An 18,906-nucleotide genomic window follows, 5' to 3' on the forward strand; every position below is an offset into this window, starting at 1 on the left:
ACAAAAATCGCCTGCTAGCGAACAGGTCTGAATTACCCCCCATGTGCACTGCAGGTTGGGCAGATGTAACATGTGCAGAGAGAGTTATATTTGGGTGGGGTGTGTTCAAACTGAAATCTAAATTGCAGTGTAAAAATAAAGCAGCCAGTATTTACCCTGCACAGAAACAATATAACCCACCCAAATCTAACTCTCTCTGCACATGTTACATCTGCCCCACCTGCAGTGCACATGGGGGGTAATTCAGACCTGATCGCTAGGCTGCGTTTTTCGCACAGCGGGCGATCAGGTCTAAACTGCGCATGCGTATGCACCGCAATGCGCAGGGGCGACGCACGGGTACAAAGCGGATTGCCGCTCAGCGGTGGGTCTGTGCAACGAATCCGTTTGCACAGGCGTTCGCAAGGAGATTGACAGGAAGAAGGCGTTTGTGGGTGGTAACTGACCGTTTTCTGGGAGCGGTTGGAAAAACACAGGCGTGTCCGAGCATTTGCAGGGCGTCTGTGTCTGACGTCACTTCCGGTCCTGAACAGGCTGAAGTGATCGCAGCGGCTGAGTAAGTCCTGGGCTGTGAGAGACTGCACAAAGGGCCTAATTCAGATCTGTTCGCTCGCTAGCGTTTTTCACTGTGCAGCGATCAGGTCACTACTGCGCATGCATATGCACCGCAATGCGCAGGCACGTCGTACTTGTACATACCGCATCGTTGCTGTGCACTGGTTCTAGCGAAGAATCCATTCGCACAGCCGAACCAAGGTGATTGACAGGAAGAAGGCGTTTGTGGGTGACAACTGACCGTTTTCTGGGAGTGTTTGGAAAAACACATGCGTGTCGAGGCGTTTGCAGGGCGGGTGTCTGACGTCCGGGACCGGACAGGCTGAAGTGATCGCAGCGGCTGAGTAAGGTCAGACCTATTTAGGAACTGCACAAACTGTTTTTGGACCGCTCGGCTGCACATGCGATCGCACACTTGCAAAGCGAAAATACACTTTCTCTGTAGGCGGCAACTATCTGATCGCAGCAGTGCAAAAATTGCTGCCCAGCGATCAAGTCTGAATTACCCCCATGGTTTTGCCCAACTGCTAACAAATTTGCTGCTGCGATCAGATCTGAATTACCCCACAATCCGCTAAATTACGGGGTCACACCTGTATGTTGTTTTCATTTCTTATAGCTGTGAAGCACTTTATCCTGTGCCCTAAGGTCACACCTGTATGTTGTTTTCATTTCTTATAGCTGTGAAGCACTTTATCCTGTGCCCTAAGGTCACACCTGTATGTTGTTTTCATTTCTTATAGCTGTGAAGCATTTTATCCTGCGCCTTAAGGTCACACTGCCCATACTGTATGTCTATATGTTATGTGCATCTTTCTGATGTAAATGAGACAGTAATATAATGATGATCATGTTGCATGATGTCCACCTTCAACGAATAATATAAAATGCACAAAAATGACATATTTATATATTGTATAAATTTAGTATAACGCTACCCCTTCTCCATCCGCCATCAGTAGGTGCAAAACTCAGCGTGAAGTTTAGTCGCAGTTAATAAGCAGCTTCCTGCATAAACCAACACATAGAAAAACTGTGAGACTTGATCTGGACACAAGCATAAAATACATAACCCTGGACGTGAAGCGTCAGACTCTGGCCGCAATGTAATAAAGAAGGACGACCGTAAATGCATTGGCGGAAAGGGAGAATATTTAAAAATGCTGTGTGTTTACCTACAGATGTTTAGTCAACTTTATTATCAGCCCTGCGCAGGGTCCCTTACTGGCGTTATCACTTATGTAGCATCACATGCAAGCAGCTTGCCCTGCCAAGTGATACATTTGGTTTCTGGTTAACAGTAAACCCCCCCCCCCACCCCCCCCAAGTGCACATCTGGCGTGGACGCAAATCCCAGCATTGAAAACTATGCAGTCAGCGTTAATCCTGAACGAACAGCGCCAACTAGTGGCCAAATTATAATGAAACACAAGACCTTTCCAAGCAATATCCTTTCAATACATTACTTGTCAGACACAGAACAAGAAAATAGCGTGACCAAGGAAGCTATGATCCCACCGTCCGCTCCCCAAATTGTTTCTGGCCACCAGGCCCCAAAACGTATAATACCAGTAAACAGAAAGCAAAACTGGTAAAGCACACTAAAATTTATAATGGTCTTAATGAAACCGATGGGTGACACGGTTGGAGAGATCCTACTGTTCTGTGCTTTACCCAAACAGCAGGATCACATACTGTAGGGGCATATTTGCAGATTCAAGCACATAGGAGTGGTTTCTGGTCAACAGTAAACCCCTCCAAGTGCGCACCTGGGGTGGATGCAAATCCCAGCACTGCACTGAAAACTATGGTGGTCATTCCGAGTTGTTCGCTCGTTATTTTTTTTTCGCAACGGAGCGATTAGTCGCTAATGCGCATGCGCAATGTCCGCAGTGCGACTGCGCCAAGTAAATTTGCTATGCAGTTAGGTTTTTTACTCATGGCATTACAAGGTTTTTTCTTCGTTCTGGTGATCGTAATGTGATTGACAGGAAGTGGGTGTTTCTGGGCGGAAACTGGCCGTTTTATGGGAGTGTGTGAAAAAACGCTGCTGTTTCTGTGAAAAATGCGGGAGTGGCCGGAGAAACGGAGGAGTGTCTGGGCGAACGCTGGGTGTGTTTGTGACGTCAAACCAGGAACGACAAGCACTGAACTGATCGCAGTTGCAGAGTAAGTCTGGAGCTACTCAGAAACTGCACAGAGAAGTCTTTTCGCAATATTGCGAATCTTTCGTTCGCAATTTTGATAAGCTAAGATTCACTCCCAGTAGGCGGCGGCTTAGCGTGTGCAAAGCTGCTAAAAGCAGCTTGCGAGCGAACAACTCGGAATGAGGGCCTATGCCCTGTCGGGTGCGGAAGAGGGTGCAGCAGGCAGTGTAAAAGGAGTGCCTGTGCGCATGCAATTTTGCACCAGGAATCAGACAATTGGCTCAATATCGTAACCTGGTAATAACCCGTCCAAAATTGACTGAGTTGTCATCAGTCACATATATTCTGTAGGGTGCAGGGGGAAGTTGAGAAGATTCTGGCTGTGAGGGTTTGATGACAGTACACTTGAAGCGGCGGCGTTCTGCTTATTGCTTGTGCCCCGTCCGTCTCTCTATCTCTCTCTAACCTTCCTAGCCAGAGGCATAAAATAGGAACTGTGGTTGGTAATTGTGAAAGCACAAGCCAGAGAATATGTCCTCACTTCTCTTTCTGAACGCTAACTGCTGCTATTGCAAGATAAAGTCTCTCTTCACCGCTCTATAATCTCCATCTGCCATGAATGGGAGCGTGCCTTCCTGTTTCTGGAGAATTGTGCTGTGACATGCAGTGCAGCCAGTAAATTGAGCTGACAATGGGCCTAATTCAGAGTTGATCGCAGCAGCAAATTTGTTAGCAGTTGGGCAAAACCATGTGCACTGCAGGTGGGGCAGATGTAACATGTGCAGAGAGAGTTAGATTTGGGTGGGGTGTGTTCAAACTGAAATCTAAATTGCAGTGTAAAAATAAAGCAGGCGGTATTTACCCTGAACAGAAACAATATAACCCACCCAAATCTAACTCTCTCTGCACATGTTACATCTGCCCCACCTGCAGTGCACATGGTTTTGCCCAACTGCTAACAAATTTGCTGCTGCGATCAACTCTGAATTACCCCCCATGGCCCTCATTCCGAGTTGATCGCTTGCTAGCTACTTTTTGCAGCCGTGCAAACGCATAGTCACCGCCCATAGGGGAGTGTATTTTCGCTTTGCAAGTGTGCAATCGCATGTGCAGCCGAGCAGTACAAAAACATTTTGTGCAAAACAAGACCAGCCCTGAAGTTACTTATCCTGTGTGATGATTCTAGCGACGGAGGTCCCGGAATTGACGTCAGGCACCCGCCCTGCAAACGCCTGGTCACGCCTGTGTTTTTCCTACCACTCCCAACAGTTAGTTGACACCCATAAACGCCATCTTCCTGTCAATCTCCTTGCGATCGGCTGTGCGAATGGAATCGTAGCTAGAAACATTGCACAGCAACGATGCTGTTTGTACCCATACGACACACGTGCGCAGTTTTGCAGTTTTTTTTCCTGAGCGATCAACTCGGAATGACCCCCCATGTTCCCTTGTGTTGAATTAACTCTCTCCGCAGTGCATTATACACAGCAATATACAGGGACAGGCCTGGGGGGGTGGGCTGGATTACAGCAGTGAACAGTCCACCTTGAATAGGATTCTCAGACCTCTTTGCTTTAAACCATCATTACTGGAGCCGCAACATAATTTAACTGGAATAACAACATGCAAATAACCGCAACAAAGACGTAGTGGACAATTTATGTCCATGTCAGCTGTAGATTTAATGATGGGATGCAAATATTATACAGACATTGCTATGGTCCAAAAAAGCTTGGCACCTGGCCTTACTCCCATCTACACCTCAGGTCTTGATACTCCTAACAAACACAGACACGTGCTCTCAACTTACAAGTCACACTAGTAAAAGTGAACCAAGGTTGGTACTCTCATGGCTTACAGTTAGTATCATCCTATTAGTGGAATCACCATGAAGGGTTATATTTTGGGGCCTTGTTGCCGGTGCCTAACACCACGGCTGCCATCTTGTAATACATGAGTTGAGTAATAAAACTTTTTGTTATTGTGTTTGGTTATTGATTGTCTCTTTCTTTCCCTGTTACAGAACAACTTGGACACTGATTATTTGGGGGGAATTATTTTGCCGAACCTGGAAACCATTGTAAAAGTTACAAAATGGATCAGATGGAGCCCATCCCGGAGACTTCATCCCCAAGACACAAGATGTCGTTGGTCACTCCACTTCGCGCAGCTATCCGAATACGGAGGAAGATCCGAACGATGAAGCTGGACCTTTCTAGTAGGAGAACGCTGGACAACTCCAAAACATGTTTACTTCGCAGACAGCTGTCCACTGAGAGATCGCTGTATAGGTCCTCAAGCTTTGAGACTCCTAAATTTTTTAATTTTGATACTCCAACGTTGGAGAAGATTGCCTTTAGTAATCTGAAGCGCAAGAAAAAGCGCAGGAAGTCCAGACCGGTGTTGTATCCGGGAAACGGTAAAAAATATCTGCCGATAGAACAGAAGAGCAAAGCCAAGAGGTGCCTCATACTGTTTATCGGGATAGTTTGTTTTCAGATCCTGAACGCTATTGAGAATCTGGATGACAATGTCCAAAAATATGAACTGGATGGACTGGAGAAGACCATGCACAGGGAAGTATTTGGGCAAAAGATTGCCATTGATAAAATTATGGACCTCTTGAAGGACTACTTGGCAACTCACTGCCACAATAAGCCTTTGGTCATCTCGTTAAATGGACCTAGTGGAGTTGGCAAGAGCCACATGGGCCGGATATTGGCCAAACACTTTCGTTCCGTCATGGACAACGATTTTGTTATGCAATATTACGTGATGCACAACTGCCCAAAAGACAGTGACATCGCAAACTGCAAGATGGAACTCGCCGACCTGATAACAGACATGGTCACTCGGGCGGAGATGGAGGAGAAGATCCCTGTCTTAATATATGATGAGATGGAGCTTATGCCCCCATCCCTTCTGGACATGTTGAAAGGTTACTTTGAATTAAATCAAAGCAATGAGTATCTCAATGCCATCCACCTCTTAATCAGCAACATAGGAGGCAACGAAGTCACCAGATTTATTCTGAAGAATGCCTCCAGCGATGTTCTAGATGTTCCACAGGAGCTCCACCGCATCGTACAGTCTTCCCTGAGACAGCACCATACCATCTTTGATGTTGCTGAAATCGTTCCCTTCACCTTGCTGGAAAAAAGCCACATTGCAAATTGCTTCTTGGACGAGCTACTCAGGGAAGGGTTCTACCCAGACAATAACAACATCGAGAACTTGGCAGGACAGTTAAAATATTACACTATAGAAGACAAACAATATTCCATCACGGGATGCAAGCAGGTGGTAACGAAAGTTAACCTTCTACATCCATACACATGACAGCCGAAATCAAGTTTATCGGCATTGTGGTCATTGAAGGGTGTTAGATGCCAAGCATTGTCTCGAGCCAATGTATCGTGCTATGATGCCATGGAATGACCATCCCTTGACTAGAACAAAGGATGTATTAATGAGGAGCATTACAGACTTTGGCATTCTCTAACCAGTGAGACAAACATTCCAAGAACATGGGGGAAAAACCAGACCAAAAAAAAAGCAAAAACAATTATAATAGATACGCTAAGTAAAAAATAAAAAAAAATGCAGATGATCGTTTTGGCCATTAGAGAGGCTGTACCGGTCACAAAAAATGTTCTGCTCTGTATTTTCGAGAACCAACTTGATATTTATGGAGATGTCATATAAAAGTGGAGGACTGAGATTGATTGATATAGATTGATGTAATACGTATGGATTGTTTTTTTTTTTTTGTTTTTTTTTACAGATTCAGCAATTCCTATAAAAATAACTATATAAAAACATCTAAGAACAGAGCAAAAACTTTTTCAGACTGAGTAACGCGTTTCGCTGATTTTGTTTTCCTTTGTGGACGCATCTTGCGACTCCGTTTGCTTCCTACTTTGCATAAAGCCCGTTGTGCACTAAATAGAGTCTGCTCAAGACATTTTTAAGAACTTTTTCAGCTTCTCCCACTTGTGTAGAATATATTCCTGAAAGATAAAATAGATGCTAGACCGGAGCTCTCTCTTAAGGAGGTATCTGCACATTTTTGACATTCTCTAGCTCCCTTGTCTTTCCCTCCCGGCCAACTTAGATGTGTCCGCGTGTCGAGTGAGGCCTGAATAAACAGTACGGCTGCAGAGCCTGTAACTTGCAGAAGTGATTCTTAACAAAGCTGTGGAGTTTGAAGTTGAATTGTGTTTTTATTTGAAATATTGTTTTATAAAAAAAAAAATTCAAATTACGCTGAATTTTGCTTGTTTTTGTGTGATTTCTGCACCTATCTGGGGAGACAACGGTGACATTTCCGAGCCTGATTCTGAGTTGCTCATAAAGCGAATGCAATGCAACTGCGGACAGCCGCTGCGAACGGAGTGCCTATGCAGCTATGTACCTGTATTCTGAGCCGCGTGCACCGTTGCAATCACTCAGTCTGAATCATGCAACCATCCGCGAAGGTGCGCATTCGTCAAACTGCTAGATGCGTCCGCATGCAAAGTTCCGTGCAATTCAGAATCTATGCCACGATCCTGTGGATTGTAGAGACCCCTCCCGGCTGTACACACCCAAAATGTCCATTTGCAAAAGTCATATTGGGCAGCACGGATGGTGTAATGGTTAGCACTACTGCCTCATAGCACTGAGGTCATGGGTTCCATTCCCACCATGGCCCTGACTGTGTGGAATTTGTATATTTTCCCTATGCTTAAGTGGGTTTCCTAAGGGTACTCCAGTTTCCTCCCACAATCCAAAGATATACTGGTAGGTTAATTGGTTAAAAAAAAAACCTTGTTTAGTTCCCCTCCTTACATGGGTATAAGGTATTCTTATGCACAAATTGTTAGTTTGGGAGGAGGAGTGGGGGGTGTTAAGGTTGGCATTGAGAAAACAAATATTTGGGGCTTGATACAACTTGGGTTGTTTTGGGGCACCCCTTTCTCTATGTGACGTTCACGCACTTTTGCGGCTCCCTCACTGCGTACAGCGGAGGATAGAAAGGGAAGAAGCGTTTTCTACATATTTTTTTTTTTAAACTTTATATTGCATTTTTGCTTTTTACCAGCCTTTGAAAAATGTTTTGTTTTATGTATTTTTAACATTTTCGTTTAATGGAAGTTTACAGGAAATCTGTCACTAGTTCCAGAATACTGACCGGGAATCGGGACTCTCCCTACACTGCACACAGGGAATTCCTGGTGGAGGCAATGACCGCTTCCAGGTCATGGCCTCGGCAATGCTTCATTCTGATCAGGTCATGCCCTTTTGAGGATGTTGTGTTGTCATAGCAACACGAGATATATAGCCTTGAAACCCCCATAGACTTAATCTGAGTACACTCCAATTCAATCCATAGCCCTATCACCGGATATCGGGTGAACGGGCAGACGTCTGTATAGGTGTGTATGCAGGCCCGTTGCAGGAGTGTCAGCCGATAAACATCTTATAACGCTCCTGCAGCGGTCGGGATAGGAAGTCGCATCTTATGTGCTGTTTAATATTTGTTGGCCCAACCTCCCGATCCCATAGAAGCCAATACAGCTATTTCTAGCACAGTGTGTACGGGGTTGCAAGGGGACACAGCACTCGGCTGATCATGAGCGTTTACTCGATCAGTTAAGTGATCGCAGTGAGTACCCAGCAATGTGCAAACTGACAGCGTAATTTGAACGAGTGTGGTATATCTTGTTCACATTCAGCATGTCTACAAATTATTAATTTCTCTATCGTCCTAGTGGATGCTGGGGTTCCTGAAAGGACCATGGGGAATAGCGGCTCCGCAGGAGACAGGGCACAAAAAGTAAAGCTTTCCGATCAGGTGGTGTGCACTGGCTCGTCCCCCTATGACCCTCCTCCAAGCCTCAGTTAGATTTTTGTGCCCGGCCGAGAAGGGTGCAATCTAGGTGGCTCTCCTAAAGAGCTGCTTAGAAAAGTTTAGCTTAGGTTTTTTATTTTACAGTGAGTCCTGCTGGCAACAGGATCACTGCAACGAGGGACTTAGGGGAGAAGAAGTGAACTCACCTGCGTGCAGGATGGATTGGCTTCTTGGCTACTGGACATCAGCTCCAGAGGGACGATCACAGGTACAGCCTGGATGGTCACCGGAGCCTCGCCGCCGGCCCCCTTGCAGATGCTGAAACAAGAAGAGGTCCAGAATCGGCGGCAGAAGACTCCTCAGTCTTCTAAAGGTAGCGCACAGCACTGCAGCTGTGCGCCATTTTCCTCTCAGCACACTTCACACGGCAGTCACTGAGGGTGCAGGGCGCTGGGAGGGGAGCGCCCTGGGAGGCAAATGAAAACCTATTTGGCTAAAAAATACCTCACATATAGCCTCCGGGGGCTATATGGAGATATTTAACCCCTGCCAGAATCCACTAAAGAGCGGGAGACGAGCCCGCCGAAAAAGGGGCGGGGCCTATCTCCTCAGCACACAGCGCCATTTTCCTTACACAGCTCCACTGGTCAGGACGGCTCCCAGGTCTCTCCCCTGCACTGCACTACAGAAACAGGGTAAAACAAGAGAGGGGGGGCAAAATAGTGGCAAAAATTATATTATAAAAGCAGCTATACAGGGAGCACTTATTATAAGGCTATCCCTGTCATATATAGCGCTTTGGTGTGTGCTGGCAAACTCTCCCTCTGTCTCCCCAAAGGGCTAGTGGGGTCCTGTCTTCGTTAAGAGCATTCCCTGTGTGTCTGCTGTGTGTCGGTACGTGTGTGTCGACATGTATGAGGACGATATTGGTGTGGAGGCGGAGCAATTGCCAAATATGGGGATGTCACCTCCTAGGGGGTCGACACCAGAATGGATGCCTTTATTTTTGGAATTACGGGATAGTGTCAACACGCTAAAGCAGTCGTTTGACGACATGAGACGGCCGGACAATCAATTAGTGCCTGTCCAGGCGCCTCAAACACCGTCAGGGGCTGTAAAACGCCCTTTGCCTCAGTCGGTCGACACAGACCCAGACACAGGCACTGATTCCAGTGACGACGGTGACGAATCAACCGTATTTTCCAGTAGGGCCACACGTTATATGATTTTGGCAATGAAGGAGGCGTTACATTTAGCTGATACTACAGGTACCACTAAACAGGGTATTATGTGGGGTGTGAAAAAACTACCTATAGTTTTTCCTGAATCAGAAGAACTAAGTGAGGTGTGTGATGAAGCGTGGGTTGCCCCCGATAAAAAGATGCTAATTTCAAAGAAGTTATTGGCTTTATACCCTTTCCCGCCAGAGGTTAGGGCGCGCTGGGAAACACCTCCTAGGGTGGACAAGGCGCTCACACGCTTATCTAAACAAGTGGCGTTACCCTCTCCTGAGACGGCCGCACTTAAAGATCCAGCAGATAGGAGGATGGAAAATATCCAAAAAAGTATATACACACATACAGGTGTTATACTACGACCAGCTATAGCGACAGCCTGGATGTGCAGTGCTGGGGTAGCTTGGTCAGAGTCCCTGATTGAAAATATTGATACCCTGGATAGGGACAATGTTTTACTGTCTTTAGAGCAAATAAAGGATGCATTTCTTTATATGCGTGATGCACAGAGGGATATCTGCACACTGGCATCACGGGTAAGTGCTATGTCCATTTCGGCCAGAAGAAGTTTATGGACGCGACAGTGGTCAGGCGATGCGGACTCAAAACGGCATATGGAAGTTTTGCCGTATAAAGGGGAGGAGTTATTTGGAGTCGGTCTATCAGATTTGGTGGCCACGGCTACAGCCGGGAAATCCACCTTTTTACCTCAAGTTACTCCCCAACAGAAAAAGACACCGACTTTTCAACCGCAGCCCTTTCGTTCCTTTAAAAACAACAGAGCAAAGGGATATTCATATCTGCCACGAGGCAGAGGAAGGGGGAAGAGACAGCAACAGGCAGCTCCTTCCCAGGAACAGAAGCCCTCCCCCGCTTCTACAAAAGCCTCAGCATGACGCTGGGGCTTCTCAAGCGGACTCGGGGGCGGTGGGCGGTCGTCTCAAGAATTTCAGCGCGCAGTGGGCTCACTCGCAGGTAGATCCCTGGATCCTGCAGATAATATCTCAGGGATACAGGTTGGAACTAGAGACAGATCCACCTCGCCGTTTCCTGAAGTCTGCTTTACCAACGTCCCCCTCCGAAAGGGAGACGGTCTTGGAAGCCATTCACAAGCTGTACTCTCAGCAGGTGATAGTCAAGGTACCTCTTCTACAACAAGGAAAGGGGTATTATTCCACTCTATTTGTGGTACCGAAGCCGGATGGCTCGGTAAGACCTATTCTAAATCTGAAGTCCTTGAACCTGTACATAAAGAAGTTCAAGTTCAAGATGGAGTCACTCAGAGCAGTGATAGCGAACCTGGAAGAAGGGGACTTTATGGTATCCTTGGACATCAAGGATGCGTACCTCCACGTTCCAATTTACCCCTCACACCAGGGGTACCTCAGGTTCGTCGTACAAAACTGTCACTATCAGTTTCAGACGCTGCCGTTCGGATTGTCCACGGCACCTCGGGTCTTTACAAAGGTAATGGCCGAGATGATGATTCTTCTTCGAAGAAAAGGCGTATTAATTATCCCATACTTGGACGATCTCCTGATAAGGGCAAGGTCCAGAGAACAGCTAGAGATGGGATTAGCACTGTCTCAAGAAGTGCTAAAACAGCACGGGTGGATTCTGAATATTCCAAAATCCCAGTTAATGCCAACAACTCGTCTGCTGTTCCTAGGGATGATTCTGGACACGGTTCAGAAAAAGGTTTTTCTCCCGGAGGAAAAAGCCAAGGAGTTATCCGAGCTTGTCAGGAACCTCCTAAAACCAGGAAAGGTGTCTGTACATCAATGCACAAGAGTCCTGGGAAAAATGGTGGCTTCTTACGAAGCAATTCCATTCGGCAGATTCCACGCAAGAATTTTCCAGAGGGATCTGTTGGACAAATGGTCAGGGTCGCATCTTCAGATGCACCAGCGGATAACCCTGTCTCCAAGGACAAGGGTATCTCTTCTGTGGTGGTTGCAGAGTGCTCATCTATTGGAGGGCCGCAGATTCGGCATACAGGATTGGATCCTGGTGACCACGGACGCCAGCCTGAGAGGCTGGGGAGCAGTCACACAAGGAAGAAACTTCCAGGGAGTGTGGACGAGCCTGGAAACGTCTCTTCACATAAACATTCTGGAACTAAGAGCAATCTACAATGCTCTAAGCCAGGCAGAACCTCTGCTTCAGGGAAAACCGGTGTTGATCCAGTCGGACAACATCACGGCAGTCGCCCATGTGAACAGACAGGGCGGCACAAGAAGCAGGAGTGCAATGGCAGAAGCTGCAAGGATTCTTCGCTGGGCAGAGAATCATGTGATAGCACTGTCAGCAGTGTTCATCCCGGGAGTGGACAACTGGGAAGCAGACTTCCTCAGCAGACACGACCTTCACCCGGGAGAGTGGGGACTTCATCCAGAAGTCTTCCACATGCTGGTAACCCGTTGGGAAAGACCAATGGTGGACATGATGGCGTCTCGCCTCAACAAAAAACTGGACAGGTATTGCGCCAGGTCAAGAGATCCGCAGGCAATAGCTGTGGACGCGCTGGTAACGCCTTGGGTGTACCAGTCGGTGTATGTTTCCTCCTCTGCCTCTCATACCAAAAGTATTGAGAATTATACGGCAAAGAGGCGTAAGAACGATACTAGTGGTTCCGGATTGGCCAAGAAGGACTTGGTACCCGGAACTTCAAGAGATGATCACGGAAGATCCGTGGCCTCTACCTCTAAGGAGGGACTTGCTTCAGCAGGGTCCCTGTCTGTTTCAAGACTTACCGCGGCTGCGTTTGACGGCATGGCGGTTGAACGCCGGATCCTAAAGGAAAAAGGCATGCCGGAAGAAGTCATTCCTACTTTGATTAAAGCAAGGAAGGAAGTAACCGTGCAACATTATCACCGCATTTGGCGAAAATATGTTGCGTGGTGCGAGGATCGGAGTGCTCCGACGGAGGAATTTCAACTGGGTCGATTCCTACATTTCCTGCAATCAGGATTGTCTATGGGTCTCAAATTGGGATCTATTAAGGTTCAAATTTCGGCCCTGTCGATTTTCTTCCAGAAAGAATTGGCTTCAGTCCCTGAAGTCCAGACTTTTGTTAAGGGAGTGCTGCATATACAGCCTCCTGTGGTGCCTCCAGTGGCACCGTGGGATCTCAATGTGGTTTTGGACTTTCTAAAATCTCATTGGTTTGAACCACTAAAAAATGTGGATTTGAAATACCTCACATGGAAAGTGACCATGCTACTAGCCCTGGCTTCGGCCAGGAGAGTGTCAGAACTGGCAGCTTTATCTTACAAAAGCCCATATCTGATTTTCCATTCGGACAGGGCGGAACTGCGGACTCGTCCGCATTTTCTCCCTAAGGTGGTGTCAGCATTTCATCTGAACCAGCCTATTGTAGTGCCTGCGGCTACAAGTGACTTGGAGGACTCCAAGTTACTGGACGTTGTCAGAGCATTGAAAATATATATTGCAAGGACAGCTGGAGTCAGAAAATCTGACTCGTTGTTTATATTGTATGCACCCAACAAGATGGGTGCTCCTGCGTCTAAGCAGACGATTGCTCGTTGGATCTGTAGCACAATCCAACTTGCACATTCTGTGGCAGGCCTGCCACAGCCTAAATCTGTAAAGGCCCACTCCACAAGGAAGGTGGGCTCATCTTGGGCGGCTGCCCGAGGGGTCTCGGCATTACAACTTTGCCGAGCAGCTACGTGGTCAGGGGAGAACACGTTTGTAAAATTTTACAAATTTGATACTCTGGCTAAGGAGGACCTGGAGTTCTCTCATTCGGAGCTGCAGAGTCATCCGCACTCTCCCGCCCGTTTGGGAGCTTTGGTATAATCCCCATGGTCCTTTCAGGAACCCCAGCATCCACTAGGACGATAGAGAAAATAAGAATTTACTTACCGATAATTCTATTTCTCGGAGTCCGTAGTGGATGCTGGGCGCCCATCCCAAGTGCGGATTATCTGCAATAATTGTACATAGTTATTGTTAACTAATTCGGGTTATTGTTGTAGGGAGCCATCTTTCAGAGGCTCCTCTGTTATCATACTGTTAACTGGGTTTAGATCACAAGTTGTACGGTGTGATTGGTGTGGCTGGTATGAGTCTTACCCGGGATTCAAAATTCCTCCCTTATTGTGTACGCTCGTCCGGGCACAGTACCTAACTGAGGCTTGGAGGAGGGTCATAGGGGGAGGAGCCAGTGCACACCACCTGATCGGAAAGCTTTACTTTTTGTGCCCTGTCTCCTGCGGAGCCGCTATTCCCCATGGTCCTTTCAGGAACCCCAGCATCCACTACGGACTCCGAGAAATAGAATTATCGGTAAGTAAATTCTTATTTTAACAATATATCCCTGGTGGTCTAGGGGCGACTTACCTGCTATGGTGGATCCGGAGGCTCCAGCGATACCGAACAGGTTCAAGGGATGAATTCTGGCAGTGAGTAAACCTAATCCCTAACCCTCCCCTCCTGCAGCCTAATCCCTAACCCTCCCCTCCTGCAGCCTAATCCCTAACCCTCCCCTCCTGCAGCCTAATCCCTAACCCTCCCCTCCTGCAGCCTAATCACTAACCCTCCTTTCCTGCAGCCTAATCCCTAACCCTCCCCTCATGCAGCCTAATCCCTAGCCCTCCCCTCCTGCAGCCTAATCCCTAACCCTCCCCTCCTGCAGCCTAATCCCTAACCCTCCCCTCCTGCAGCCTAATCCCTAACCCTCCCCTCCTGCAGCCTAATCACTAACCCTCCTTTCCTGCAGCCTAATCACTAACCCTCCTTTCCTGCAGCCTAATCACTAACCCTCCTTTCCTGCAGCCTAATCACTAACCCTCCTTTCCTGCAGCCTAATCCCTAACCCTCCCCTCATGCAGCCTAATCCCTAGCCCTCCCCACCTGCAGCCTAATCCCTAGCCCTCCCCTCCTGCAGCCTAATCCCTAACCCTCCCCTCCTGCAGCCTAATCCCTAACCCTCCCCTCCTGCAGCCTAATCACTAACCCTCCTTTCCTGCAGCCTAATCCCTAACCCTCCCCTCCTGAAGCCTAATCACTAACCCTCCTTTCCTGCAGCCTAATCCCTAGCCCTCCCCTCCTGCAGCCTAATCCCTAACCCTCCCCTCCTGCAGCCTAATCACTAACCCTCCTTTCCTGCAGCCTAATCCCTAACCCTCCCCTCATGCAGCCTAATCCCTAGCCCTCCCCTCCTGCAGCCTAATCCCTAGCCCTCCCCTCCTGCAGCCTAATCACTAACCCTCCTTTCCTGCAGCCTAATCCCTAACCCTCCCCTCATGCAGCCTAATCCCTAGCCCTCCCCTCCTGCAGCCTAATCCCTAACCCTCCCCTCCTGCAGCCTAATCCCTAACCCTCCCCTCCTGCAGCCTAATCCCTAACCCTCCCCTCCTGCAGCCTAATCACTAACCCTCCTTTCCTGCAGCCTAATCCCTAACCCTCCTTTCCTGCAGCCTAATCCCTAACCCTCCCCTCCTGCAGCCTAATCCCTAACCCTCCCCTCCTGCAGCCTAATCACTAACCCTCCTTTCCTGCAGCCTAATCACTAACCCTCCTTTCCTGCAGCCTAATCCCTAACCCTCCCCTCCTGCAGCCTAATCACTAACCCTCCTTTCCTGCAGCCTAATCCCTAACCCTCCCCTCATGCAGCCTAATCCCTAGCCCTCCCCTCCTGCAGCCTAATCCCTAACCCTCCCCTCCTGCAGCCTAATCCCTAACCCTCCCCTCCTGCAGCCTAATCCCTAACCCTCCCCTCCTGCAGCCTAATCACTAACCCTCCCCTCCTGCAGCCTAATCACTAACCCTCCTTTCCTGCAGCCTAATCCCTAACCCTCCCCTCATGCAGCCTAATCCCTAGCCCTCCCCTCCTGCAGCCTAATCCCTAGCCCTCCCCTCCTGCAGCCTAATCCCTAACCCTCCTTTCCTGCAGCCTAATCACTAACCCTCCTTTCCTGCAGCCTAATCCCTAACCCTCCCCTCATGCAGCCTAATCCCTAGCCCTCCCCTCCTGCAGCCTAATCCCTAACCCTCCCCTCCTGCAGCCTAATCCATAGCCCTCCCCTCCTGCAGCCTAATCCCTAACCCTCCCCTCCTGCAGCCTAATCCCTAACCCTCCCCTCCTGCAGCCTAATCCCTAACCCTCCTTTCCTGCAGCCTAATCACTAACCCTCCTTTCCTGCAGCCTAATCCCTAACCCTCCCCTCCTGCAGCCTAATCACTAACCCTCCTTTCCTGCAGCCTAATCCCTAACCCTCCCCTCATGCAGCCTAATCCCTAGCCCTCCCCTCCTGCAGCCTAATCCCTAACCCTCCCCTCCTGCAGCCTAATCCCTAACCCTCCCCTCCTGCAGCCTAATCCCTAACCCTCCCCTCCTGCAGCCTAATCACTAACCCTCCCCTCCTGCAGCCTAATCACTAACCCTCCTTTCCTGCAGCCTAATCCCTAACCCTCCCCTCATGCAGCCTAATCCCTAACCCTCCCCTCCTGCAGCCTAATCCCTAACCCTCCCCTCCTGCAGCCTAATCCCTAACCCTCCCCTCCTGCAGCCTAATCCCTAACCCTCCCCTCCTGCAGCCTAATCCCTAACCCTCCCCTCCTGCAGCCTAATCACTAACCCTCCTTTCCTGCAGCCTAATCCCTAACCCTCCCCTCCTGCAGCCTAATCCCTAGCCCTCCCCACCTGCAGCCTAATCCCTAACCCTCCCCTCCTGCAGCCTAATCCCTAACCCTCCCCTCCTGCAGCCTAATCCCTAACCCTCCCCTCCTGCAGCCTAATCACTAACCCTCCTTTCCTGCAGCCTAATCACTAACCCTCCTTTCCTGCAGCCTAATCCCTAACCCTCCCCTCCTGAAGCCTAATCACTAACCCTCCTTTCCTGCAGCCTAATCCCTAGCCCTCCCCTCCTGCAGCCTAATCCCTAACCCTCCCCTCCTGCAGCCTAATCACTAACCCTCCTTTCCTGCAGCCTAATCCCTAACCCTCCCCTCATGCAGCCTAATCCCTAGCCCTCCCCTCCTGCAGCCTAATCCCTAGCCCTCCCCTCCTGCAGCCTAATCACTAACCCTCCTTTCCTGCAGCCTAATCCCTAACCCTCCCCTCATGCAGCCTAATCCCTAGCCCTCCCCTCCTGCAGCCTAATCCCTAACCCTCCCCTCCTGCAGCCTAATCCCTAACCCTCCCCTCCTGCAGCCTAATCCCTAACCCTCCCCTCCTGCAGCCTAATCACTAACCCTCCTTTCCTGCAGCCTAATCCCTAACCCTCCCCTCCTGCAGCCTAATCCCTAACCCTCCCCTCCTGCAGCCTAATCACTAACCCTCCTTTCCTGCAGCCTAATCCCTAACCCTCCCCTCCTGCAGCCTAATCACTAACCCTCCTTTCCTGCAGCCTAATCCCTAACCCTCCCCTCATGCAGCCTAATCCCTAACCCTCCCCTCCTGCAGCCTAATCCCTAACCCTCCCCTCCTGCAGCCTAATCCCTAACCCTCCCCTCCTGCAGCCTAATCCCTAACCCTCCCCTCCTGCAGCCTAATCACTAACCCTCCCCTCCTGCAGCCTAATCACTAACCCTCCTTTCCTGCAGCCTAATCCCTAGCCCTCCCCTCCTGCAGCCTAATCCCTAGCCCTCCCCTCCTGCAGCCTAATCCCTAACCCTCCTTTCCTGCAGCCTAATCACTAACCCTCCTTTCCTGCAGCCTAATCCCTAACCCTCCCCTCATGCAGCCTAATCCCTAGCCCTCCCCTCCTGCAGCCTAATCCCTAACCCTCCCCTCCTGCAGCCTAATCCATAGCCCTCCCCTCCTGCAGCCTAATCCCTAACCCTCCCCTCCTGCAGCCTAATCCCTAACCCTCCCCTCCTGCAGCCTAATCCCTAACCCTCCCCTCCTGCAGCCTAATCACTAACCCTCCTTTCCTGCAGCCTAATCCCTAACCCTCCTTTCCTGCAGCCTAATCCCTAACCCTCCCCTCCTGCAGCCTAATCCCTAACCCTCCCCTCCTGCAGCCTAATCACTAACCCTCCTTTCCTGCAGCCTAATCACTAACCCTCCTTTCCTGCAGCCTAATCCCTAACCCTCCCCTCCTGCAGCCTAATCACTAACCCTCCTTTCCTGCAGCCTAATCCCTAACCATCCCCTCATGCAGCCTAATCCCTAGCCCTCCCCTCCTGCAGCCTAATCCCTAACCCTCCCCTCCTGCAGCCTAATCCCTAACCCTCCCCTCCTGCAGCCTAATCCCTAACCCTCCCTCCTGCAGCCTAATCACTAACCCTCCCCTCCTGCAGCCTAATCACTAACCCTCCTTTCCTGCAGCCTAATCCCTAACCCTCCCCTCATGCAGCCTAATCCCTAGCCCTCCCCTCATGCAGCCTAATCCATAGCCCTCCCCTCCTGCAGCCTAATCCCTAACCCTCCCCTCATGCAGCCTAATCCCTAGCCCTCCCCTCCTGCAGCCTAATCACTAACCCTCCTTTCCTGCAGCCTAATCCCTAACCCTCCCCTCATGCAGCCTAATCCCTAGCCCTCCCCTCCTGCAGCCTAATCCCTAACCCTCCCCTCCTGCAGCCTAATCCCTAACCCTCCCCTCCTGCAGCCTAATCACTAACCCTCCTTTCCTGCAGCCTAATCCCTAACCCTCCCCTCATGCAGCCTAATCCCTAGCCTCCCCTCCTGCAGCCTAATCCCTAACCCTCCCCTCCTGCAGCCTAATCCCTAACCCTCCCCTCCTGCAGCCTAATCCCTAACCCTCCCCTCCTGCAGCCTAATCACTAACCCTCCTTTCCTGCAGCCTAATCCCTAACCCTCCCCTCCTGCAGCCTAATCACTACCCCTCCTTTCCTGCAGCCTAATCCCTAACCCTCCCCTCCTGCAGCCTAATCCCTAACCCTCCCCTCCTGCAGCCTAATCCCGAGCCCTCCTTTCCTGCAGCCTAACCCTCCCCTCCTGCAGCCTAATCCCTAACCCTCCCCTCCTGCAGCCTAATCCCGAACCCTCCTTTCCTGCAGCCTAACCCTCCCCTCCTGCAGCCTAATCCCTAACCCTCCCCTCCTGCAGCCTAATCACTAACCCTCCTTTCCTGCAGCCTAACCCTCCCCTCCTGCAGCCTAATCCCTAACTAGCGGCGGCTCCTACCGTCTTGGAGGAGGAGGG

The 18,906-nt window shown here is 49.8% G+C and overlaps 1 protein-coding gene across 4 annotated transcripts in view; it reads left to right on the plus strand.

The window, feature by feature from the left end:
* TOR4A (torsin family 4 member A) overlaps positions 1–6,966 on the plus strand; it is a 52,747-nt gene extending 45,781 nt beyond the window's left edge. For all 4 annotated transcript variants that reach the window (XM_063936056.1, XM_063936057.1, XM_063936058.1 and 1 more), the window contains exon 3: positions 4,726–6,966. In XM_063936056.1, the coding sequence (XP_063792126.1) occupies positions 4,797–6,041 (1,245 nt within the window). In that variant the 5' untranslated portion in view covers positions 4,726–4,796 and the 3' untranslated portion in view covers positions 6,042–6,966. The remainder of the gene's footprint in view (positions 1–4,725) is intronic.
* The last annotated feature ends 11,940 nt before the right edge of the window (positions 6,967–18,906 follow it).

Source organism: Pseudophryne corroboree, chromosome 8 (genome assembly GCF_028390025.1).
Source record: "Pseudophryne corroboree isolate aPseCor3 chromosome 8, aPseCor3.hap2, whole genome shotgun sequence".
NCBI lineage: Eukaryota > Metazoa > Chordata > Amphibia > Anura > Myobatrachidae > Pseudophryne > Pseudophryne corroboree.